The 26,113-nt window shown below is 33.0% G+C and overlaps 2 protein-coding genes and 1 pseudogene across 3 annotated transcripts; 1 reads left to right on the top strand and 2 right to left on the bottom strand.

Annotated features, from left to right (window-relative positions):
* Positions 1 to 407: 407 nt before the first annotated feature.
* On the bottom strand, positions 408 to 2,421 carry LOC105801482 (N-terminal acetyltransferase B complex catalytic subunit NAA20-like; annotated as a pseudogene).
* An 11,177-nt stretch (positions 2,422 to 13,598) lies between these two features.
* Positions 13,599 to 18,083, top strand: LOC105803114 (F-box protein At4g02760). 2 transcript variants are annotated; one of them, XM_012635122.2, is made up of 13 exons: positions 13,599 to 14,043; positions 14,116 to 14,291; positions 14,651 to 14,845; positions 14,936 to 15,046; positions 15,486 to 15,571; positions 15,643 to 15,764; positions 16,024 to 16,088; positions 16,193 to 16,265; positions 16,361 to 16,423; positions 16,511 to 16,575; positions 16,655 to 16,729; positions 16,869 to 17,140; positions 17,563 to 18,083. In XM_012635122.2, the coding sequence occupies exons 1-12, from the start codon at positions 13,708 to 13,710 to the stop codon at positions 17,083 to 17,085; spliced, it is 1,584 nt and encodes a 527-aa protein (XP_012490576.1). In that variant the 5' UTR covers positions 13,599 to 13,707; the 3' UTR covers positions 17,086 to 17,140; positions 17,563 to 18,083. The 2 variants fall into 2 exon arrangements, with proteins under 2 accessions (XP_012490576.1, XP_012490574.1); XM_012635120.2 differs by having other exon boundaries at positions 13,600 to 14,043; positions 17,546 to 18,083.
* Positions 18,084 to 18,200: 117 nt separating this feature from the next.
* LOC105803115 (uncharacterized) lies at positions 18,201 to 19,464 on the bottom strand. Its single transcript, XM_012635123.2, has 3 exons — positions 19,141 to 19,464; positions 18,799 to 18,940; positions 18,201 to 18,361 (listed from the first exon to the last, which is right to left on the bottom strand). Exons 1-3 carry the CDS (start codon positions 19,407 to 19,409, stop codon positions 18,278 to 18,280), a joined length of 495 nt encoding a protein of 164 aa, XP_012490577.1. The 5' UTR covers positions 19,410 to 19,464; the 3' UTR covers positions 18,201 to 18,277.
* Between the last annotated feature and the right edge of the window lie 6,649 nt (positions 19,465 to 26,113).

Genomic DNA, 26,113 nt, shown 5'->3' with positions numbered 1-26,113 from the left:
GGGAGCTCTAAGAATCTAATCTTAACTTTATAAACATGCAATGCTGGATACAAAACAGATCAGCATGCGCTTTTAATGATGAAAATTGCAAATCTAGAGAGATATCTGCTGACAGGAAAACTCAAAAGCATCTTAATTTGAAGATATGACCATATATAAAAGTGTCGATATATATATATAACATGTATTAAATACCTTAAACACAATTATGACATGAGATATGTGAACACTATAAATACATGAATTACCAAATCAATATAAAAAGTAAAACAACAATGGAAGTTACAAAAATACTAGGGACAGTGAAAGACCACATACAGAGCACCGAGTGAATTCATTACTAAGAATATGATATTGGATATCACGTTTGACATACCTAATGCTCTCTGATGTCCCACCTCTGTATTTCAAGAAAAAAACATGACCATGTTGTGATGCATCACCATCAGAAATAGTTTGGAGAAATTCCGTGGATAACGGATCTAATCACACTCCAATTCATCAGGTGCAACTGGACGTTTTAGGGGGATGATTGACTTCTTTTCAACATCTCTAGATAAAGCTTTCCTCATATCTCTAAAAGAAACCACAAAATGAAAATGTAAGAGGCAGTATACTTGGACCAAAAAAGAAAAAAACAAAGTACTAGTTGGACATCCAAATCCACTTACCTAACCCAACTTCCTCTCCAGAACAATAGCATAGTATACCCGTCTGTATATTACATATCCAAGATGTAGAAATGAAAAGGTGGGTGAGCCTCCTTTGCATTTATACACATTTGCATACACAAACATATGCTGGACATGAGAGAGCATCATTGTGAAAACTGCCACTTTTGGAAGCATTTTTCCATTGAAACAATTTGGTTTAATGGATATGTTCAAGAAATTCATATTTGACATGCACAATATCGAGAACCCTCTCCAAATCTCTGCCACTGTCCTTCTATGGAAAAATATAAGCATCCTGGCAAGTTCAAAGTTTAGAACAGGGCCTATTTTTCCTCCTACCATGAGCAAGCATGGATGTATTATCAGGCATATAAACTAGGCTGTTGAAGAGTTGATAGAAGTTAGCTTGACAAGAATGAAAGACATGGCGGCCAAGCTGAATGTACATGCAAAATGCTATGGAAAAAGAGAAGCAGGGTGGAGTTAAGAAACATTTTCAAGACTAGGACTTTGTATTAAAATGCCCCTTATCCAATTCAATAGGTTTCAGATAAAACTTATTGACTTGCAATTAAAATTTCCCAGTAACAGCATACTTGTTTGAAGGAGAAACCTGGAGATTGATGACATTCTTCATGATAGTCTTGTATTATATTCGCTCATTACAAATTAAAAAAAGAAACAGAAAATGTAAATAAAGTCGGATAACAACATATTGTATCACGTTCATTGCTTCAAATAGTATAGATTCCATTGTGATCTAACTTGCTCGAGACTTTAGAGAAGACAATGTCTTGAAACGGTATTAATTTTAAACTTAACAGCATAAAAACTCATTAAGTAGATAATTTCTCCAGGACAATGACAAGATAAGTTTGCATTAAAGAATTTATTTAATTATCTAAAATGCCAAAAAGTAAAAAGGAGGACTGAAATTTAAGGAATTACAAAATTCATGCCACTCTTGAGACCAAAAAAAGAGGTCTAACATCAATCTGATGTGATAAAAGACTACGAAAACCAATTTTAATTATATGTGCATTCACCCCTACTTGAGTTCTGCTAAAATATAAGATCTAGAGATAATTTACAAATGTGATCAGCATCACTTTATAATGTCAAAATTTTCTGAAGCTCACTGCTGGCATTGCTCCATTCCCAGTAGCATGAACTAAGCTTCTGACCATAGCATGAACAGACAAAAGTTACTCAAATCAATTATGAGAATATCCAAAAAGAAGTCATCAATAAATATACACCTCTCTTACATCCAATCATTGATGTCTTCAAGAAGATTCATCAGCTTCTTAGTAACTTCTGCCTGCAGTATTCTGGCCCTACAGTGACTGTCGTTACACGGCCATGCCAAGACTCTCCTTGTCCCTCGACTTTCCCCATAACTGCAACAATTTCCAAGGTATTAAATCTAGATGCATAATCTTAAAACAGAGAAACCAAGAAGAATCATATCTCGATTCAAATCAAACCTTGAACATGCCCCCAACATCTGAAAACTATTCCAATGGCTTATGGTAGTAAAATAAATATGGAAGGTAATGAAAGTCAGAGACAGAGAGTTAATTGTATCCCATTATTCGCTTGCCGGAGCCTTCAGTTGCATGAAAACAATGGGGCCATTCAGCTAAATAGGTCATGTCTAATGACATAGTAAACTGTAATAAGCACACAATTTCCATTAATGGAAACCATTTACAAGTCGCCGAAGCATTGTTTTAACATTAGGAGGAAAAAAACAGTTCAGCAGCTACTGTTTCCTCGAGTCGAAATTGTTTGAAATAAACCGAAGAAGATGGTTGCAGCGAAATCGGCGAAACGTTGTCAAACGCAGGGCTGCTGGATTGTGGTTCACGCTTGAAACGTCAACTGCTCTGCAAGGAAAGTAAGTTCTCTGGATACTGACCGTGGCCCATAGTCAATAGTATTGGGCCATTTAGCTCACATTTAAATGGGGTAATCAAGGTTTTTTGGTTTACTATCCACGAGCGAGATTTAGATAACAAGTGTCCATTAAATTATATATAATTTAATGAACATATATAGTCATTTTAATTGAATTTTTTTTCCTCCTAACAATAACCTTATACTTATTTTTTTTATTTTTTATACAACATTTTTACTAAACACTAAATCATAAAACTTATGTGTACCAAAATAATCATATAATTTATTTAATTTTAAATGCTATCTAATAGAATTTTAATTTATATTACTTATTAAATATTTAAAATTATTTAAATTTAATCATTTATTAATTTTGAGATAAATGTATTAGTTTCTTTATTCAAAATAATTAATACTACTTTTGAGTTCTTGATCGGTGACATAACCCTCAATCAAGTTACCAACTTGGTTAGGGAAATTATGAAAATGTTTTTCCATATTAAAATAAGTTATATTATTTGAAAATACTTTACTATGTTTGTTTAAAAAACTAATAAAAATATGCATATGGTGTGATTTGAACTTGAACCAATTGTATTAGTACAACTTTTAATTTATCACTCAATTAAATTTTTAGTTTAATATTTGTATACATTTTAATTTTATTGTCTTCGCTTTATTAGTTCCATCAATTGTATATCTATATTATCATTTAAGCTTTTAACTAAGTTGGTGTCACGAGTCAATTAAGCACTAACATGGTTCGAGAAATTATGAAAATGTCCTTATGTAATTACAATAAGTCATATTGGTGTCACAAGTCAACCGGGCACTAACTCGGTTAGAGATATTATGAAAATGTCCTTATATAATTAAATAAGGCATATTATTAAAGGTATTTTATTCTTTTGTTTTAACAAAACCAATAAAATATGCATGTAATGGGATTAGAACCCATACCAATTGAATTAGTAAAACCTTAAATTTATCATTCGATCAAAGCTTTATTTTAATGTATTTTGTATATTCTTATTTTAATGCGCATAATTTATCATCTCCATTAATTGTATCTCAATACTTAATATATATAAAGTTGACTAAAGTCGTGTCACAAGTCAACTCAACGCCAACTCAGCTGTGAAATTATTAAAATGAACTTACTTCAAATGGTAATTAATATTATTATAATGGTATTTTCATCTTTTCACACTTTTATATAATCTTCAAATAAAATAATTGAAAAACATTATTTAAAAATAAAAAATAAGACTAATAAATTCATATAAATAACACTTGTCATTCCAATGATAATCATTTGTTGATGTATTTTTATAAATATATATTTTTAATATAAAATTTTTCTATTCATCCACATCGTGGGTGTGATAAAATATTTTTTGTTGTTGATTGAGTTAGTGTCACAAGTTGACTCGACACCAACTCAAGATTGATAACAACACCATAATAAATAATTGTATCTTTCAGTATTCCTAATCTAATGTATTTATGTATTTAAATTTTGTTTTACTCACAAATTAATCTAATTTTTCATTTTAATATCTACTGACACATTTGAAGGCAATGTTCATTTTGTGGTTATTTCTGTAGCCGAAAGAGTGGCTACAACTTTAGGCATTGTTTCATTGTCATACTTGCACTTTTGAAGAGTTGGTAGATTTTAGAACAAAAATGATATGCTATTTGTTTTTGATGATTTTGGACAAGTAAAACCCGAAACATGAAGACCAATTGAGTTGAAATTGAAGACTTGAATATTGGTTTATTGCGGATCAAGTCAAGTTACTTGCGGAACAAGTCAAGTCACTTTCTATAGTAAAATATTTTGGATTACACCGAGACTCTTATAGAATTATTATCATATGCTGACTTTTAGCTTCAGTTTATAGAAAAGTGATTAAATTATAACTCTTATGTAAACAAAACTCAAGTAGTATATAATTTTAAGTTTTGCCTAGGTTAAAGGTACAAGTGGTGTGTACCGAAAGTCAGTGGTTTTGAAAAATGAGATATTGGGATCTCGTTTTCATAAAATGAGCTCGTAAATATCTTTATTAAATATTTATAGAGTTTTTGTATAAACGGATTGAAGTTTGGTCTAGTAATTTTAATGACTTGATAGTTAATTAAGAAAAAAGGATTAAATTGTAAAAATTACAAAATTAATTGTTATAAATCTTTAATTGTTAAAGGGCTTAAATGGTAAATTAAATGAGGTTCAAAAGGAAATTAGACCATAGTACATATGGGTGGACGGTTTGGTTATAATTTTGAATTGTTTTATTGAATTTTTTAAATCAAAATAATGGTTAGATAAATATAATAAAACGTAATGAAAAGCCAACATCTTTTTTACTTTCTTTTCACCGAAAATAAAACTTCCAAACTCTATTGTTGAACATCAAAGGCTCGACCAACTTAGGGTCTTCGCATGGTAATATTTTTTAAGTTCGTTTTTCGTAATTTTTATGTTTTAAAATCATTAGAATTAAGTCTAGTTATTTTGTATCTCCATTTTCAAAATTGCTAAAGATTTCTAAAGTTTTCATTGATTTTAATTAAATTTTTGAATGTTTATGGTATATTCGGAGCTTAGAAATGAAATAGGATTAATTTTGTAAGTAAATTTTGTTAGTTTTGAGTTTAAGGACAAAATTGTGAATATCTTAAAATTGGTATGATTTTTTTGTAAATTGTGATAATATGAGGTTGTATAAGGACATAATTGAAGTGGGTTTAAATTTTGGAGTTCAAATTTGAAAGATATGATAAGTTCAATTTTAGGGACTAAATTGAATAAAATGTAAAAAATTAGGGCAGGCAAATAATGAAATTGAGTTGATACATGTTTATAATTGGATGAAATAAGAGGGTTGAAATTGATAAATTGAATGAATAATTTTATAGATCAAGAATTGGACCAAATTAAAATTAATCGAGAAAAAGACAAATTTGTTAATTAGTCCTTAGAGAATTGACTACTTGTTGTTTTTCCACGTAAGTTCACATAGTATAATTGTATTTAAATTATTTTACATTTGATTTTTAATTTTTATTTGTTTGATGTTAATTTGAATGGTTCACAATTTGATACAAAAGTAAGTTATGGATTGATTTGCAAAGGAATGATAAATTGATGGATAAAAAATTAATATGTTGAATTGAATTATGAGATGTAAAATGAATTTATTGTTGGTTATAATGACTTGAATCGCACTAGTATGAAATTGATTGATTATCGAGATAAAATATTAAATTTAATTAAATTTAATATAGTATGACTGGGTGAAATTGTAAATTTGACTTAGAATCAAGATGAATTATATTGTCACTTATGTGAATTGATGATTGATTGATGAAATTATGATATGGAATTGAGAAATTGACTGATAAATGAAATTGAGGAATTGTACCCCCTATTAATTGTTCGGACAGAGTCGGATATAGTTGGCATGCCATAGGGTAAGATGAGTTCAGGGTTAAACGACTACGTGTCAGGGAGTGTTTGGCACACCTTTTTGTTGGTTATACCGACTAGTGCTGGGTACATCTATTTGCTAGTTATACCGACTAGCGCTGGGTGCAACTTACTATTTTTGGATTTATCTAATACACACTAGGTGCTAATTTGGTGTGGTCGGTTGGATCTGTGTATTCGTTTGAGTTTTAGTTAGGTTAATAAGGGTATAAAATGTGATATTTGATTTGTGAGATATAAATTGGATTGATAATTGCGATATGGTAATACAAAGTTGAATATTGATAGTATTGAATGCTCATATGTATTGGACATAAGAGCTGGAGGGTCAATATGGAAATGTGATAAATCTATTAATTTGATGCAAAATTTGAACAATAAAACGGAATAATGACTGCCATTATATTGAAATTGGATGTACTATTTACAACAAAATAAATTAATACAATATAATCTTTTGATCGATTAGTTGAAGCTTGTATACATTAATACATTTGTACCATTGTGACTTTTAGTTGTATCTGTAAATTGAAATGTTGATTGGAATATTGTGAATGGTATTGAGTTGTTGATTCCATGCGATTGGTATTAAAATTACTTGAAATGCTAAATGTTTGAATTATTATATGAATTAGTTATATGATGAACTCACCTTGTTGATTTATGATTGCCATGTTTAGGCCAAATTGTCTAGTTGAATAGTTTGTTGTGTTAAATCGTAAAAAAAGAGAGTAAGATGTTGTTTAAATACCGGTGAACTTACTAAGCATTTATAATGCTTACTTTACTGTTGTTTCCCTTTTTCCTGTAGATTTTCAACTTAAAGAATGTGTTAGGCGGATCATCGAGAAGCTCACACTATCATGTTGTTGATTCGGTAATCCTTTAATTGTTTAAAGCTCGATTTTGTGGCATGTATATAGGTGATTTGTTTTGGTCAATCTTGAGTGTTGACACTTTAGTTCTTGAATGTGGTTTGTATTTTGATTGGTTATATGTTATGTACATAGTTTGAGATGTGTAAGTGTTTTACATGATTGACAATGGTATTGAAGGCTTGCATATTATGTTTACATGTCTTGTATCTCAATATATATATGTGTGTGTATGAGTGATGAAATTTAATGGTTTGCTTATTCTTAAGAATGGCTTGATGCATAAGCGATTAATATAGAAATAAATGGATAAGGAATGTGTGCATGATTTCAATAATGTAAAAGGTAGAAATGGAGATGTCATTTGTGTACTAATTGAGGTATATTTGGAAGTTGATTTATATGATCTAAAGTGTTCTTGTTCAGGGGTTACTTGGTGCCAATATGACATGATAACTGGTGTTGGTTGTGGATGATAAATGAATACTTTGCATACATGAGAAGGTTGAGTAATGTGAAGTGAATAGCATAAATGATATTAATTTAGTTGAATGAATTGGAATGTTTTGGACATCATTGATTTGTGATGGTGCCATTAAGGCATACTGGTTGGTGAATTAGGGGATTGATATATGTATGTTTTGGTTTGATTTTGAAATGTTCTGAACAGGTTTTTGAATTGCCAAAATGTGTTTTAAAGTTACTTCGAAAATTGATTTTGAAGCAAACACTTTATGATCTATTTAGTTGTAATACCCCCAAAATTTTTACAATAAGATATTACCTTTGATATAGTAAGGAAATAAAGTGAAAAAAAGAAGAATTTTGAGTTATGACAACATTGGGAAGTATATTATGACATATTAATTTAAAAAATGATTAAATTGTAAAAGTGAGAAAAGTTTTGTTACCCAAGAGTAAATACTCAAAATTTGAGGGGTTAAAGTGTAAGTATGAAAAAGTTGAAGGACCAATAGTATAAATATTTTAAGGGTGGAATAATCTAGAAACTAAGGAAAATGGATGAATTAGGACCAAATTGAAAAGTGGAGAATTTTGAGGGACTAAATTGTAATTTTACCAAATTAAGTGATGACTCAAGGATGGAATTTTAAAGATTATAAAGGGCAAAATGGTAAATTAGAAGAGAGATAAATCTAGAAGATAATGATGATGTTGGAGATATTTTATATTAAATAAATAAGTATTAGTTTGTTAATATTTTAATTTGATTTTTAAATGATATTTTATTATTTTATTAGTATTTTATTTAGTATATATAAGAAAAGGAAGATGAAGAATCATCCATTCCACCATATTTCCATGCAACTAACGTGAGAAGAGAGGAGAAGAAAGAAAGTTTTGCTTTCTTTACAATTTCGTCCTTCCACCAAAAATTTACCATTTTCACCTAGAAATCAAATGAATTTCCATAGCTTCCAAGAGAGAAGAATAACAAGAAGACAATGGGGAGCTAGAATATCAAGTTATATTCAAGAAATAGAAGCTGAAGGAGAGAGAAAATCAAGTTAAAGATTGAAATCAATAGCACAAGGTAAGAACATCAAGATTTCAATATATTTTTAAGTTTGATATTGTTGAAAAAGCATGAAAATAATGTTATAGTAGAGTTTTCTTATATAAGGTCTTAAGTTCTTGATATATTAGTGAAGAGAAATAAGTGAAAGTGATGGGAAATATTATAAAGAAAGGGAATAAGGGAGTTATACACCTAGTAATCAATATTTTGCACTAAAACAGCTTTGGACAGCAGCAGTAGGTTAACTTTGAAAAATCACCATAAATTTTTGAATTCGAATTAGAGTATGAATAAAATATGGAAATAAATATTATTGAGTCTAGTTTCTCATAGAAGAAACGGTGTAAGTAATGGAATTATAAATCATGAGATATAATAAATTTTGTGAGACAATGTCGAATGAATTTGGGTTCCCTTGTTCGACTTGGAAAAATCATTAAAATTGTAAAAAATAATTATAGGTTATAATTTATATGTTTAAAATCCTTAAATGAGTCTATTTTCAATAGAAACAAATGGGAACATCATCCGAATTCTGTACAAAGAGATAATTAATTTTTAGTGAAGAGGGGTTGGAACTGTCAAACAGTGAAACAGGGGAAACTTTAAAGAATAAACTGTACTTATTGGCTAAACCAAAAATTCTAAAAATTTTATGGTAATAATATATGTGAGTATAGTTTCATAGAAAATTTTTGGTTCTTAATTCGGAGTTCTTTAGCTTAATATATAATTAATTTAGTAACTATGACTCAAGTGAACGACTTGTTATGAGTAAACAAGATAATAGTGGTATTATGTATATATCAAGGATGTGGAATGGAGTGGAGGAGGAGAAAAATATATGTGAATATTCAGCTAATATGAATTTATTTTAAAATAGCTAATTTACATGTTTTAGGTTTAGAGACTAAATTGAATAAAAGTAAAATTTTAAGGGTAATTTTGTAAAAATTTCAAAATGACCAAATTGCATGAAACAAATTATTTTATTATTTAAATAAATAAATTGAATGAAATATTAATTTAGATCAAGATTGGGTGGAAATTCGAGGAGAATAGAAAATTACCAAAATGTCTCTGAATTTTGGTAGTTCTACAATTTAGCCCGGTAAGTTTGTGTAACTTGAATTATATCTTAAATGCTTCAATTGTATGTTATTGATGTGAATATGATTGAAAGTTTATTGTATGAAAATTTATGAAACATTGATATATTTGATAAAAAGGGGAAGAAATCCCGGTTGAATGGAAGGAAAATTCGATGGATCTCTTAAAAGGAATTGACGGTAAAAATGATCTAGCCTGGACGGGTGATCCTATCCTGATATAGCCCTCTCGAAGAATATGTGGAAAATGGATTTAGCCCGGACGGGTAATCCGAACTAGGGTCCAATTTAGCTTTGATGGTAATTGGATCTAAGCTCATTAGAGTAATTGTCATTGCAGGGGATTTAGCCTAGACTGGTAATCCTGACAATACTCTATGAGTTTATATTACAGGGGATTTAGCCTAGACTCGTAATCCCGCTGTAAGAAATGAGGTTCGCAGGAGTGTGCTCTCTGAATTGGAAAATGTGCGCACATGAATATGAATTGACGAACCCGAATTTGTACACTAAAGTTTACCCCTGAAAATCCATTGAAATTCTGAGAAATTCAACGGGATAAAAATAGAAAATGATAAGTACTTAAAATCATGAAATTAAACTTGAAATATATAGAAATGATAATTATTTGATATCCTGAAATATGACATGGAAAATACATGTATGTGAAACTTGTTTGATAATTATGCATATTCAAGATTATGAACTGCTACTAGAATAAATATACATTGAACTTAAAAACATTATGGTACATGAAATATTGTCATAATGAATTGAATGATTTATATTTAAGAAGAAACAACAAGAAAATGATATGTATCATGACATGTAAATATGAGATTATCTTTGATACGTTGATGCAAGGAAAATTATGTGTATTAAGACGAGTAATAAATTTAAGTGAGACATGGCGAGAAAATAAGTTTGTCAATATTAAAGTACGCTAACCATGTTGTTGCTTGAAGTTTAGGCAAGTGCCAAATTACTGTTGAATGGTAATATGTTTAATTATAAGGTGCATTGGAATGGTAAATGCTTAGATAAAAATATAATTGAGCTTATGAAAGAGTGGAAAGGTTTCAGTTATGCAATTTCTTATGAAAAATAATTGTTATGTGATACGCCCATATGAATCCTGCACCTAATTCGGAAATAAAAAAAAATTAAAATCTATATATATATTTAGAATTCTGCGAAAAATTCCCTATGATTCCAGTTTAATTCCAGTAGGTTCCTAATGAATGTTTTGAGCTTCTAGGGCCTAATAGAGGGACGTTATGATTATTTTCAGAATATGAATAATAAATGACTTAGAATTATTGAAAATGTTCAGTAAACTCCGGTAATGCCTCGTGCCCTATTCTGACAACGGATACGAGTAGGGGGTGTTACATTGGTACCACACGGGTGGCCACACGATCGTGTGAGATACACAGGCTAAAGGCACGACCGTGTGCAGTTTGTAAAATATTAAAATTTTGATCCACATGGTCCCCCTTTGTTACACAGCTTAGCTACATAGCCATGTGACTACTGGAGGGCATGGTTGTTTTTGTGCCACACGGTCACAGAGAGTTACACGGCCTGGGTACACGGCCGTGTAACATCTATTTTTCATGCTTGTCTTTATCTTTAAAAAAATGTTTCAATTTTATCTTTATTTGTGCTCGGATTAACTTGAGAGCTTTCGTAAGTTCGAATAAGACTCGAATCTAATTATATATCATAATACTTGAGTGTCTATGACATGAATAATTATTTGAAGGATTTATTTATGATATAATTGATCTGTAATTTTGGGAATGTTGCAAATTAGTCCTAGTTGAATTCTGGGTGATACTGGAGCATATGTAAGCTCGTATAAGGCCTTGGAAATGTTGTTTTTGGTGTTTATGAATTGAATTCGCTTTGATTGTATGATTTATGTTTAATTTGAGTATTAATTTTGTATTTATGAAGTATTCCATGTTTATTTGAAAATCGTTGTGAATTGGATGCGTTCTGTTCCAGTTGTGACTACAACATTCCATAGCTCGGGTTTGGCGATCGAACCGAGTAATGGGTGTTACATCACAGAGTCTTTTACCACCCTTAAAGGGCTTTCATATACTACCCGTAAAGGTCTTTCATATACTAGTGTGCAACTTTCTCCGTACAGTTTGCCCAAACCTCCGTAAATCCTCCTTGTTAATTTGAACACATAAGTGTTCCCCCACAAAGACGAGGTCATTCACCAATCTCGGTTTGCATTCACATGCCATGCTAGAGGAAAAACTTATAACATATCATATTCTCTTTCTCCGTTACTCCTCCCATCCTAATCACACATTAAGAAACCTCCACAACTCCGCATAATTCATGCACATGCATTTCATACACAAGCAATCAACCGATACTATTGTTTATGCACAACACACATTACGCCAAACGTTTCATCTATTCAACGTGGTTAAAATTAAAACCAATTATGCATTTTCATATCTATACAACATGTATCAATATTCAATTGTAGAGTAAGTCATCATTTACACAACATTCACTTAGACATACCCAACACACAATACTAAAAATACATAAATAACCATCTAAGGCCTGAGTTTTGAAACTCACCTAAAGGTTGACGCCAAATTCATCTACTTAACTTTTCCCTTGCTACCCGAGCCTCCGGCTTACAAAACATCAACCATTTCAGAATTTCCAACGAAGATAATTCATTATTATAAGAACCATACTTTGTTTGCAAGCAAATGCCATTTAAATGATTATCCACTATCTTATCCAAAAAGAACAAAATTGATGGATAACTGAAATCCTTAACTTTCTTTCCTTTTCTTATATCCGTTAATACGGAGAGATTAGGAAACTTACCAACTTACAAAATTTCCAGTTTCTTAGGCTCACACTTCAGTCTCTTCCCTCAATTCATAATGCTCCTCAACCCTTCTTTCTTCTAGAACAGACCAGAGAAGAAGATGAAGGAAGATTAGAAAAATAAAATAATAGCCTGGAGAACAACGTCTCTCTCTTATATAATACTCTCGCACTTCCTTCACCGATATCAATTCAACAACCAAGTGTACATACCCATAATCATCATGTCTCCTACTAAGAAACTTTCTAGTTCAAATGTAATCGAACTGTGGTTGAAATCCAATCTTTCCACAACCAGTTCACAAATCCCTCTTATTTGCATTAGAGCCCAATCAATTTGTAAGTTTTTCAACTTAGTATCCAAAATCACCATTCCAACTTAAACTTAACATTTCAGGGTGTGACACTTGAAAAAAGGGCTTGGGTAAATTTTAAGGCCTGTTTTCTATATAGGTCGGGCATTGGGCAAGATTTTTTTGGCCTGAGTTCATCTCGACCCAAATATATTATGTTATAAAAACAATTATATTAATTATATCTATTAAGTAATAATTATATATTTTTATATTTATATTAAATCACTAATTCAGTAACAATTAAACCCATTACGTAAAACCTAAAAAAAAACTTATCCAACTAAATAACCCAATCCAAAATATAAAATTTTAAAATTATATTTAATGCAATAAAATATTTATTATATTTATTTGTTTTTTTAATATAATAAAACATTTATTATATCTATGGTAGCGTTTTTAATATAAATATCTTTTAATGTTTTTTTAATGTGTTAAAAGTTTTTATTTTAACCTTTTTTAGTGCATTTAGTGTGTTATATATTTTTTAAAATTTTATTTTAAAATAAAACTAATATTAAAAATCAAATAGAGATGAACCAGTCGAACCCAAATTTACCTTTCTTAAATTAGGTTGGGTTTAAACAAAAATAAACCTATTTTTTGAACCCACCAAATCTAAACTTAAAATTTTAATTTATAAACCTTGGATCTGATATCAACCCGACCCGACCCTTCAACATTTATAGTCTGACCCATGATAAATACACGTACGGTGGTACATCCACCATCCAAAAACATTATAACCCAGAAATCCTCCCCCGTAAAGCGCCGCGTGTCATCCAATCCTACCCTCCGCTCAATCTATCAACTTCAAAAAAAAATTCACCAACACTACTCCACTTTTCTTTTCTCTCTCTTCCCTACATCCACCACCACTCGCTATGGATACCCTCCTCCACCCTTCAACAAGTTCCATGGCCAAACGCCCTTGCCCTTCTTCCGCCGAAAACCCTATGCTTCCTTCTTTCTTCTCTCAAATGGACAACCTCCTCCTCTCTTTCCTTTCTCTCTCCGATTCCTCTCCTCCTGTTTCCCTCGACCTTTCCTTCGACCGCCTCCTCGAATCTGCTCCTTCCGACGCTGATCAGTCTCTCCTGATCGATCGTGCTCACAATCTCGGTTCCCTTCTCCTCCGTGCCGCCAATCGCTCTGCTCGGAAACGTGCTTCGCTTCATAACTCCATCGCCTGGGCCCTCCCCCCTGATCTCACCATCAAGGTAAATCCCATCTTCTTCCACATTTTTTCATCGATGGCTTTGATTTCCATTTTTCTTGATTTTTTATTGCAGGTGTTTTCGATGTTAGATTCGCAGAGTCTTTGTTACGCCGCGGCAACGTGTTCGATGTTTAACAAGTGTGCCATGGATCCTTTGTGCTATGCCAATATTGACCTCACCACTGTCGTGCCTAAGGTTAATAATGCCGTTGTCTCCACCATGATCCAACGAGCGGGAAAATCGTTCCGGTAAGATTTCCTTCCATTTTTTCGCTATTACAATTCAACATTTAAATTAAGTAATAAATACAGGATCTTAAGCCAATACTTAAGTTACCTTTTTCGTTGCAGAAAAGTGTTGTTATCGCTTTCAATATCTTCAGTCTTCACATACTTTCTATAAAAAAAATGGTCTTTGACATATTGAAAATATTTTGACAGAGTTCATTAATTAGTAACTCAGAAGTTGTTCTTGCCATTTCCTTTATATTATATATTATGAAAAAAGATCAATGTGACTTAGTATTAGCTAGTTGATTTGTATTTGGATGTGGTTGTTTATTTTGCTATATTTATTCTTACTTACCATGTTTTGAATGGTTATTTAGATCTCTTAAGCTTGGAATTGTACCTGGCCCAACTTCGTCTCCTGGTTCCTGCCAACCATTGGTTTATAGCATCAGGAATTCTGTAGATGTATCTAGCTTTTCTTGGAATGACAAAAAGACCAGGCAAGGGAAGGAATCATCTATTCTTACAAGGTCCTGCTTATACCCATTAAGTGGGGACAATGGTGCCGCTGGGTATGGTTGAATGCATTGACTTCTTGTTTAGAATGTGATTTATGTAATAAGTTCATTTTGTTCTTATCATTTGGTATTTTCATTTGTAAGGACTCTTTTGAGGAGGTTGCATCTTTACAATATTGAAAGAATGGACAATGCATCACTTTGTGTGGCATTAGCTGCTTGCCCTTCTTTACTTGATTTGGAAATTGTTGGCCTGTAAGTGTCTCTATTTAAGCTAGTTTTACATTTCTCGGCCCTACCATTTTGCCTTTTCCTTTCTTCTCTGTTGGCTTGAGAATGCAGTATGGCTCTATAGCAGCTGGATGATATAACAAGCGGTAAAAACTTACAACTTTAAAGTTGTTCCTACATATGGAAAAATATGGAACGACAAATCAAAGAACAAACAGTCGCAAAAAGATTGATTTTCCATGTGCACAAACATAAATCTGCATACTGATATCAATACTAAATGTAACATTCTGTATTAATTAAAGAAGTACTTCTTGCCTGATCCTTGTGTTTTGTTAGTTTTAATGCAATTTGCTTTGCAATTATTTGTGATACCAGTAGTGTTTTAGCAGAGTAGCTGATTCTTTTTTTTTCTTCTTTGTTTAACCTTCAAATTTGTTCAATCACCCTCCTTCTGATGCAGTCATGTTGAGCTGAGGCAAACTCTGATGTCAGTGAGCTCAAATTGTCACTTGATAGAGCGTTTATTCTTCGAGTCTTCTAAAACAGGTATGGACTCTCTTCATGAGTGTGTCTTTAAGTGCTCTAACACACTTGCTCAAAGTGTCATGATAATGCAGGAAGGGATGACAGCTTGAAATCGCCTACATGTGTGGATTTGGTGAACAATTGTCCTAATATTTCTTATTTGTCGCTGAGAGGTTTTAAACTTCATGATTATAAAGTTCGCATTCTTGTTAAGGTATGCATTTGTTTTATGTTGTTAAGTTTTTTTTTGGCCAAGTTGCTAAGTTGTGGTTGACATTTAATCTCAATGATTTGAAGGTATTAGGAAGGGTCGGGTTGCATAAATATCTTGAGTTCTGGTCGAGTGGGTGTTGTATGCCTGGTAGAGTTGTGATTCTATTTGATTATGTTGCAATGAGCAGTGGTCTTAAATATTTGTTATAAATTTGATCTGAATGTAAATTGAGAAGTTTAATCCTTCATATTACTTGCAGGGATTCCGGAAACTTAAATATGCTGATTTTTCAACTTCTTACTCGATCAGTGGAACATTTTTGAGGTCCATGCAGCTCTTTTCAACCCTATCTAGGAAAATCCTTTTACATCCTGTTTTTGCAACTTATCTTTTGTGCTGTATGAGATTTTTTTTCTACTTTTAATCAGGAATTTGGGAAGTGGCTTTGGTGGGAATCTACTAGAGGTTTTAATTTTAAGGGACTGCATGCATCTCAAAGAGGTGAGGTCTGAACCTAACCTCCTACCTCTTCCCCTAGAGCGAAGCTTCCCCTCTGTCTCAGTCTGTCTCTTTCCAGTCTGACTTCTCATGTGCAGGTGGAAGTTGCTCGGTTCTTGACAGCAGTTCTTGCAGGAGATTTTAAGTTCCTTCGATATCTTGTGAGTGAAATTGATAGGTGACTAGCATTTCCATAATCCATTTTGATGCTGAATCTGCTTTTGACTCTGACTACCTCCATCCCATAGGACATATCTAATAGGGAAGGTTTAGCTTCTGAAGGTGACTGGTATCAGAGATCTTACAACTCGAGGTAAATAAATTCTGTGAGACTGCTAAACTGCTGATATTGCCTTATGTTTTACTAATATCTAATGTTGTGTATTCTGCAGCATTATTCCCTTAAAGCAGGTTTTGGAAGTAAGACCAAATATTTGTTTGCTGGCCGAGTTTCCATCAGAAGGATGGTATGGTCTATCCTTAAACTAATTTAGTGTTTACTTCATTATTCTTAGTGTTTTTGTTCTGAAATAAATATTTTAAGATAACTTGAAAGGTGCTGGGAAATGAAATTTGATTTTGACTTGGGTTTCTTTGTCCTTGCAGCTATATTGACATAGACCACATGTTTGATAGTGATGTTAACAGTGAAATCAGTCTGCCATCCCAACTGAGTAGTCATACATCTGATGGTTCATTGCTTATGAGTTCATCAGAGAGCAGCTATAATAGTGATCAGGGTAGCGGTAATGAGGAGTATCAAGTTTCGGGTTTTGTAATTTATGAGGAAAGCTCAGATGAGGTGGATTTTCTGGTTGTCTAGAAGAACTGCCATGCTAAGCGGCATGAAATTTGCTGTCACTAAATAACTGGCATTGGTAATCTCCTCCTTTAGATTTTGAAAATGATTAACCAGCTAGTTGATAGATTGTTTAGTTTTGCTAAATACTTCTCATATTTCTTTCTCACCATTGGGAAGAGTATTGATGCTTCCATGTTCATGAACAACAGATTTTATAGATTTGCTTGTTGACAACTAGGAATGGTTTATATTCTGAAATTATCATGGTTGACAACGTTTGCCTATCAATGAGAAGAGTATTGATGCTTGACAAAGTTTTCTATCAAACTGAAAACTGCTAGATGTTGACTCAGAGTAACTCTTGATATTAGGGAGAATTTCTGGGTATTGAAGAATACAAAAAAAAAATGATATAAGAAATAGTGATGTCCTGTAAATTGAATGAATGTCTTGTTTTGACAAGGTGTGTATTTTCTAACAGGAGGGAGGCTTTTTCAGGGTGGAAGCTGAAGAGGTGGACAAAATACGAATTGCATTGTGAGCGGCAGTATGTCATCCTTATTGTCCTTTATGATAATCCGATGCTGCTGACATATCCAAAAGGTCAGATTGCTATGTCCCGGTTGGGGAAGAAGGGGGGGGTGCTTTCATCTACTTCACTGAGTTAGTTATCATCATAAAAGAAAAGGCTAAAGCCTCTGGGGACCTTTTGTTCCCCCTCTTTGTACCCGCTACTTCAACAGCAGCTATAAACATAAGTAGATGATGGAAGCGGGCAAGGGCAGTCCACGCTCAAGCTCTTGCTGTTGAAATTTGTAGGAATGTGGCCTTGGTTGAAATGTTTGTTTCGCCAATTGCCGAAAGGAATTTGTAGATGGCAAAGCGAAATGGATTGGATAAATCTTTCGATTCTCTTTCTAGGCTGTAGCCAACCATTTTTACTTTTGGTCAGCCTATAATTGCTCCTCGTCAGTTGTCACATTTACCATCATCTCAATACCTCTCTGGTTTATGAGCTCTCTCTTATTGTCGTATAAAAACTTCTAAACATTTATTATTTATCACAACAATGTCAATCTTGTTAATGTCATGATTTCTTAAGAAAATAAATTTTAAAAAATCGTAATGATTAGGGCTTGATGTTAACTAGCACCTTGATTCAATAAACCATAAATGGAACATCTACGTACATACAAGCAGAGAATCTGCGGAATCATTGATTCTTGCTCATTCCAAATGTATCTTCTACACCATTCTCCACCCTCTCTCGTCGCTCGGCTATCATTTCCATATAAGCCTGACATGAAAATAAAGGTTTAAATTCTTCGTGTTTTCCCGTAACAAAACATAAAAGCTCTGACAAGTAGAACGACGTAGTTATAAACGTGCTTGACTAAAGCTCTTAACAAGTCCATGCAACCCATTGTTTGTAAACTCCGCCAAATTTCCAATGATGCCTCAGATTTAGAAGTCAAAACCATAGGCATTTCCATATTTAAAAAAAAAAAACCCTTCTTTTCTAAGATGTAGTCAGTAGATCTTGGCTTAACCAGGCTTTAATCTTTATAGGTTTGATTCTAAAAGATGTTTTGTTCTAGTTCAACTGCAAGAGAATTGGTCAGTAACTTGCATGCTATCCAAATATCTAAAAAGTTTAATTAATTTATTTATTTTTTGCTCATATGATGACAAGGGAAAGAAACTATAATTCCAAGTAGAATCAAGAATGTGCACCTTAGGATAAGAATATAGAAAGATGTACCACCATGTGCATATCCCCAATGTAGCAAAAGCTGTGACCACAAGTGAATGTAAAATTAGCCAACTACAGGCAATCACCAACAATCCAGTAAGGGTAATCGTCCATGGCTGACACCTAGCAACCAAATGGAAGGGAAACATCAGACTAAACAAGAACAGATGCAAAACCAATGGCAGCCTTCATAAGAAACATAAAGATCAGCTTCTTATTAGGAATAATTGTCGCTCAGTAACAAAAAGAACAACCCAGAAAAAAACCCAAATTTATAAAATGACAATTGAAAAAGAAAAAGTAACATAATAAGAAAAGCTGACCATGAAGGCTTAGTGTCCCAAACTGACTCGTACTCGAGAGAGAGGTTGTTAAGATAACCATCCATGTCTTCGACGACACCGTTTTCGTCCAAGAATAGATATTCTTTCTGTTTGGGGTCGGGTGGATTCCCCCCGAAGGCCACTGTTTTGGATCGAAGCTTTGAAGTGGAAGCAGCAAAGAAAATAAGGTGGGTTTTCGGGGCAAAGTTATTGAGAGGTATTGGGACAGCAGACAGTGAGAGGGGGAACAGAGATGATAGAGTTCCCATGTTTTTTCGGAGACAAGACAACTGAAAGTCCTTCCCTTTTGCCTGGGACAATTTTTTATTTAGTCTTAAAAAGGAAAAAGGAGAAAAGAGAAGAACGACGCCGTTTGGCTGGTCTCAAGACTCAACCTGTTGGATTTTTTTTTTTCTTTTTGGCAAAACAACTGAAGGAAGTTAATTTTGTTTTTGCGTTACAACATGATTTTTGTTATGATGAAAGGTATTTACCCTTTCAACGGTGTCGTTTTGTGATTGTATTATAGCATATGTTTCATCATTAGTATAGGTTGTAGTCGTAATAGTCCATTTTTGCTCGGGCCCAGTACACTCAAAACCCCAGACCCAATCTAAAAACAAAGGCCCAATTACAATGTGGCTCAAATGCCCAAAACAGTTTCTGAAACCCTAGGACAGCAACAGTGGCATTTGGCACCGTAACCAGAGTCCTTCCCCGCGCGTGCTGGGCCTCCGCGCGCTTGCGCTCCTCCAAGCATGTACCTGCAAAAGGCAACAAACAATATAGACAAGAAAATCAGAAAAAGTACAAATCAAGCAGAGAATAGAATGATTTTTTCCTTTATTTTCTTGTTTCATTTCGGTTATAAAAGCCATCTTAACATACTGTAATGAAAAAAAAAAAAGGAGATTGATACAAAATAAATCAAATATCAGTTTCTTTTTAAGGTGATTATTAGAGCTTTTTTTTTTCTTTCTTTGATTTATGACTCATTTTCCATATATGCGAAAAAATAAAAAAAGAAGGGAAAGGGATGCTTACCTTTGCCCTCGGATCTGTTTCAAAAGGGGTTAAAAACCCAACTCAGAGCATCTCCGGTCGCTGGTCACGGTGGAACTGTGGCGAAAGGGTGGAGGCCAAGGCTAGGGTCGAAACCCTAGCAGAGAAACATCAATTTTTTTTTTATTTTTAGGGCTGCAAATAATGATTTTGGGGGAAAAATTGATTTAAATAGTGGTACCATACGGTACCGTTTTGGACAAGGGGCTATAGGCGTTGAAACTACGTCGTATTGGCCCTAATTAGCGCGACCCGACCCGATCCAAAAGGGGATCCGCATGTTTTTGAAGCCTGAATGGAAAATTTACGGTTTTGGTCCTCTCACTTCCATAACAAATTCAATTTGATTTTTTTTTAAAATTTTGACCTTGCAATTGTTTTTTTTTTGTTTCATTTTAACCCAGATTGCAGCGCTGCGCTTTAGGGGAAAATGGAATATTTCCCACTAAGTCCCCCATGTTATCCGCGCGCTGCATTTTGGCCCTAAATTTTATTTTATTTATAAATTTTCTTTTAAATTTGTTTTTAAATTCAATTTAATCCTTATTTCAATTTACTCATTTTTTATTGAAATTTTGTTTAGATATTTTATTTTGTTGTTTTTAATGTATTTAGTTTTAAATCTAATGTAATTATTATTATTTTTAATTTTCATATGTAATTATCTTTTTAATCTATATATATATGTATATTTTTTATGTACATATTTATATTTTTTCAACTAATATTTTCTCATATTTATATATATACATATTTATTTTTATTTTGATAATGTAGATATTATTTAACTATTTTTAATCTATATATATTTTATATATACACGTATACATACTTTTTTCCTAATGAATATTCTTTTTATATATATATATATATATATATATATATATATATATATATATATATATATATATCTATTTTTTATTTTGAAAATGTTTAATTACATACTTATATTTTAACGCATATTTTATAATATATATATATATATATTTCTTTATTGTATTATGTATTTTGTTTGTATAAATTTTATAATCCAAAATTTTATATGTAAATCATATGTATGTCTTTTATCCTTCATAATTTCAATGTATATATTTTGTATTTTTTCTTTTTATTTGTTTATTTCCTTCATTTGTTTATCAATTTATGTTTTCATATTTTTATTTTGCTCTTTTATTTGATATTTTGCATGTCATTATTTTTATTTATTTATTTATTCATATTATTTCTATACAATTGTTGTATTTATTATTGATATTTGTTAAAGAGGCATCTATTCATACATTCAACATAGCATTGCATCATCTTTTTACTCGAATTTAAAAATAGAGTTTTTCAAAATAGAGAAAATACTCGTATTTAGGATTTTCAAGAAAATTGAGCCCTAACGTATTGGGTTCTGATTTTTTTCGTAAAATCTAACAATCGAGGATTGCTCTTTAATCAAACAAAATAAAACTTGACATCGGGAATTCAATATGGTGTGTCCTAACGTATTGGATGTGACACGTTGATTTCTCGAGACAAAGATTTTTTTAAAAAAATAAAGGAAATATTGAATGTTTGAGATTTTAGAAAATTGTGCCCTAACGTATTGGGTTTCGATTTCTTCATAAATTTTAAACAATTAGATATTTTCTTAAATTTTATTACGCGAGTTTTTTGGACTAACTCATGTTGAAGAGAATAAAATGTTGGGCCCTAACGTATTGGGTGTGATATTTCTTTTTTTTTTCAAAATGAGAAAGTCTTAATAAATAATTTAATTTAATTAAGGATCGCATTTTTTAACTCTCGACTTTAAGACATTAATTAATCAATTCGGTACCAATTTTTGGGCGTTACGAGGGTGCTAATCCTTCTTCATACGTAACTGACTCCCGAATCCTTTTTTCTGAAACTCGTAGACCAAAGTCATTTTTAGTTGACCCAATTACACCTTAATAAAAGATTGGTGGCGACTCCCAATTTTTGTTTTTTTAAAGTCGACAACTAATTTTTGTTTTTTTTCAAAAATAAAAAATGGTTTCGACTGCTTGGCGACTCCACTGGGGACATTTTTTAAAAAAATAATAGAGTCGAGCCACAAAGTTGATTAATTTTTGTTTTATGGTCGAGAAAGTTTGTTTTAAAAAAAAATTCATAATATCTTTTTGCATTCATTATCTTCTTGCTTAATGTATTTAAGTATTGTTTACACTATACATTACATGAGTTGAATGATTTTACCCTTTAAGTGGGAGCGAGAAACTAGTCCTTCGTGAGGTTTTCACCTCCGTGCAGGGTAGTGGACCGCTTCTGGGATACATCTGTACCTATGTCTTCGTGAGATTTTCATCTCTGTGCAGCCATAGGGAAATGTATTCCCCTAAACTAAACTCGGTCCATATGAGCCTATAATGGGTGAGGATTGAGGAATCTGCTAGTTTGGGTACCCTTGCTCTAGAAGCCAACCCTCATATAATGAACATTAGGAACTTGCCATAGGTAGAACTATGCCAAACCCCTAGAGGTCACCCGAGTAGGTACTTTATTCATTTGCTTTTACTTTGTACTAACTTGTTTTTTATGTTTGCATTGCATTTGCATCTTAAAAAAGAGGTGTTGATTTACGTTCAGTTGCTAAATAGAGAGCTTGTCATAAGAAAATGGGTTTCTTGATAAAGTGGATGACAATATGGTTGTCCGAATATGGTTCAAGAACACATGATAAGAGAAGAATGATGATTTAATGGAAGACTACACGACTATGGCTCCGTTGCCCAAGGATTCAAGATGGCAAAGATTATTCGAGAGCTGCTGAACATTCTTAAAGAGAAGCCAACGAGCATCACGAGGTTGAGTGAGAAACAAGTTACGGCCTGGATCGAGCAAAAAGGAGATAGAAGAGAAGTTTTTTTGAAGAGTTCGTGAGATTTATCTTAACGCTCGAATGAAGAAGAGGATCGAATATCTCCACCTATGAGGGCAAGGTCGTATAAATATCCATTTTATGTAAAGAGATTTGTTTTCTAGTAAAGTTTTCTAAATGGAATAGAATCAGAATCAACATCTCTTTATGCGTTCATTGCATGCATTCGCATTGCATGATATCATAAACATTAAAGTCCACTAAAAGAGCCTAATCGATTAAAATCATTCCTCAGTTAATCTGGAAATCAACCAACTTGTCAAACACTGCTACGATACTCGATCAAAGACTAAAGACATGGACCAAAGGCTAGAACAGTTCCAAAAAGAAATGCAGGATCAGCTTCAACAACAAATGAATGAGCAGCTTGAGAAGATTCAACAAAAAATGATAGATAAAATAATAGAATCCCAAAATAATATGATGGCAAAGCTAACCCAACTGTTGACTGGAGGAGGTGATAAGGGAAAGGGTCTCATGGTTGATGTCAAAGAGGGTAATGAGGATGAACCACTCTAACCCCCAAGCTTGACCCCTCAGCATGGGCAGACCTAAGTAGAGGTATATCCTCACAAATCCTCTGTCACCATCAAGCCTCAGCAGTTTCAGGCCGGTGCTATAACACCAATAAATTTTTAAGCTAGATCAGGTCCAAACCCAGGAGACGACCTTGTTAATCCTGATATCCCTGACTTCGACGAAATAGCTGAAAAAAGAGAAAATGAATGGTGAATTGCCAAAACAGCTCGAAGAAAAGTATAAATGGCTGGAGGAAAAACTTAGAGCAATGGAAAGTACTAAGAGCTACCATGGAATTGACGCTAAAGAATTGAGCTTGGTTCCGGATTTAGTACTCCCTTATAAATTCAAAATGCCTGAGTTTGAGAAGTACAATGGAACTAGTAGCCCTGAAGCTCATATTACTTTGTTTTGTAGGCGGATGACTGAGTATGTTAATAATGACCAACTGCTGATACATTGTTTCCAGGATAGCCTCGCAGGGGCAGCATCTAAGTGGTACAACTAATTGAGTCGTACCAAGATTAATTCATGGAGAGATTTAGCACAGGCATTCATAAAGCAGTACAATCATGTAACTGACATGGTACCTGATAGAATCACTCTACAGAACATGAAAAAGAAGCCTGGTGAAAGTTTTAGGCAGTACGCACAGAGGTGGAGGGAGGTCGCAATCCAAGTTCAGCCACCGCTCTTGGAAAGGGAAATGACAATGCTATTCATAAATACATTGAAAGCTCCATTTATCACACATATGTTAGGAAGCACTTCCAAAAGTTTTTTCGACATAATTATGAATGGTGAAATGATAGAAAATGCTATCAGAAGCGGGAAAATAGATGCTGGAGGGAATAACAGAAGGCAAACCTCAAAAGAAAAAGAAAATAAGGTGAACAACGTGAATACGTACAGCAAATCGATTGCTAATCAGCAGGGTTAATCAAGACAAGAATCATGTGTGAAGCAAGGTACTGAACTCCAGTTCACGCCAATTTCAATGTCGTACAAGGAGCTGTATCAAAGCTTATTCGATGCGCATGTTGTTTCTCCTTTACATGTAAAGCCTCCACAACCTCCGTATCCCAAATGGTATGACGCAAGTGCACAATGCGATTATCATGTGGGAATTACTGTACACTCAATAGAGAATTGCATTACCTTCAAAAATGTAGTTGAAAAATTCATCAACATGGGTATTGTCAAGTTGGATGGCTCATTTAATGTAGAAAATTCGCCACCCAATCATGATTGACAATAGGGAGAATGCAATATATGAGGAGATGTTGGGAAGTGTTCACATTAATGACATATAGGGAGACACAAATGAAAGGGGACCTTGTTAGATATCCGCTCTTATAAATCTGGGAGTGTTCTAAGTAATTGAACTGCGGAAGAAATCTCTGTAATTTTTAGAGCTTATTTAGAGTAATGTTCAGAACATTTCTGTTGTTTTTAGCCTAAAAATGATAGAAATTCCTTTGTGAAATATGCTCATGTCTGAACGTCATTAGTCTAGTAAAATACATATTTGCATTCATTTTTGAGCCAATATTTTTTCATTCTTTTTGAAATAATTATTCTTTCATTCTTTTGGATTTTCTTCCACATCATTCTTTCATTCATAATTATATTGTACAAATAGTTATTCGTAAATTCACACATTCTTTTGTATATCCTTTTGCACTTACTATGGGTCCCCGGATCTCAATGACATGAGTGACGCTGCTACAGACTTAGAATCTCCTTTTGAGTGAGATATGTGTTTAGAAGGATCTCATAACTTTGAAGATGACATAGATTGTAGCCTATTTCTGAACTTGTTAAGGATGATAGAACAAGTCGAGAAACGGATCATACCCTACAAAAATCATTGGGATACATGACTTCTCCTTATGTGGGGCATGAAGGTCATTTGGTCGATCTCGCCAAAAGAGTCTGACGGTCATTAATTCATCTTTGTGATCGTCAATTACTTTACTAAATGGGTAGAGGCTGCTTCGTATGCCAATGTCATAAAGTCGACAGTTAGCATATTCTTGAAGAATCATATGTCAGTATGGAATGCCAAAAGGATCATATCTGACAATGTACTAAATTTGAACAACAGCACAATATCAAAAGTTTGCAGTTTGTTCACGATTAATCGCCAAAAAAAAAGATGGCGCAAAAAAAAAACTCTGCCGGGGCAATACCTTTCTCTTGGGCTCATCGCGGTTTTGCCTATTGAAGACAAGATTCTCTCTGAGTTTTTGGATTAATTCCGATTGAAGAGAAATGCTCAAATTTATCCATCATGGTCAAATGCGCCAAAAGCAAATGATGCGAGCTCACAAAAAAGGTCTACCCTAGAGAATTCTTTGAGAGGGACCTGGTATTGAAGAAGATCCTTCCCATACAAAAAACTTTATCCCAAGCTGAGAAGGACCTTATGTGGAAGGCCTTATTTGGAAAAACATCGATTTTGATCAAAAAGGATAATAAGGA

Source organism: Gossypium raimondii, chromosome 11 (genome assembly GCF_025698545.1).
Source record: "Gossypium raimondii isolate GPD5lz chromosome 11, ASM2569854v1, whole genome shotgun sequence".
NCBI lineage: Eukaryota > Viridiplantae > Streptophyta > Magnoliopsida > Malvales > Malvaceae > Gossypium > Gossypium raimondii.
This window is presented reverse-complemented; position numbering and strand designations above follow the sequence as displayed.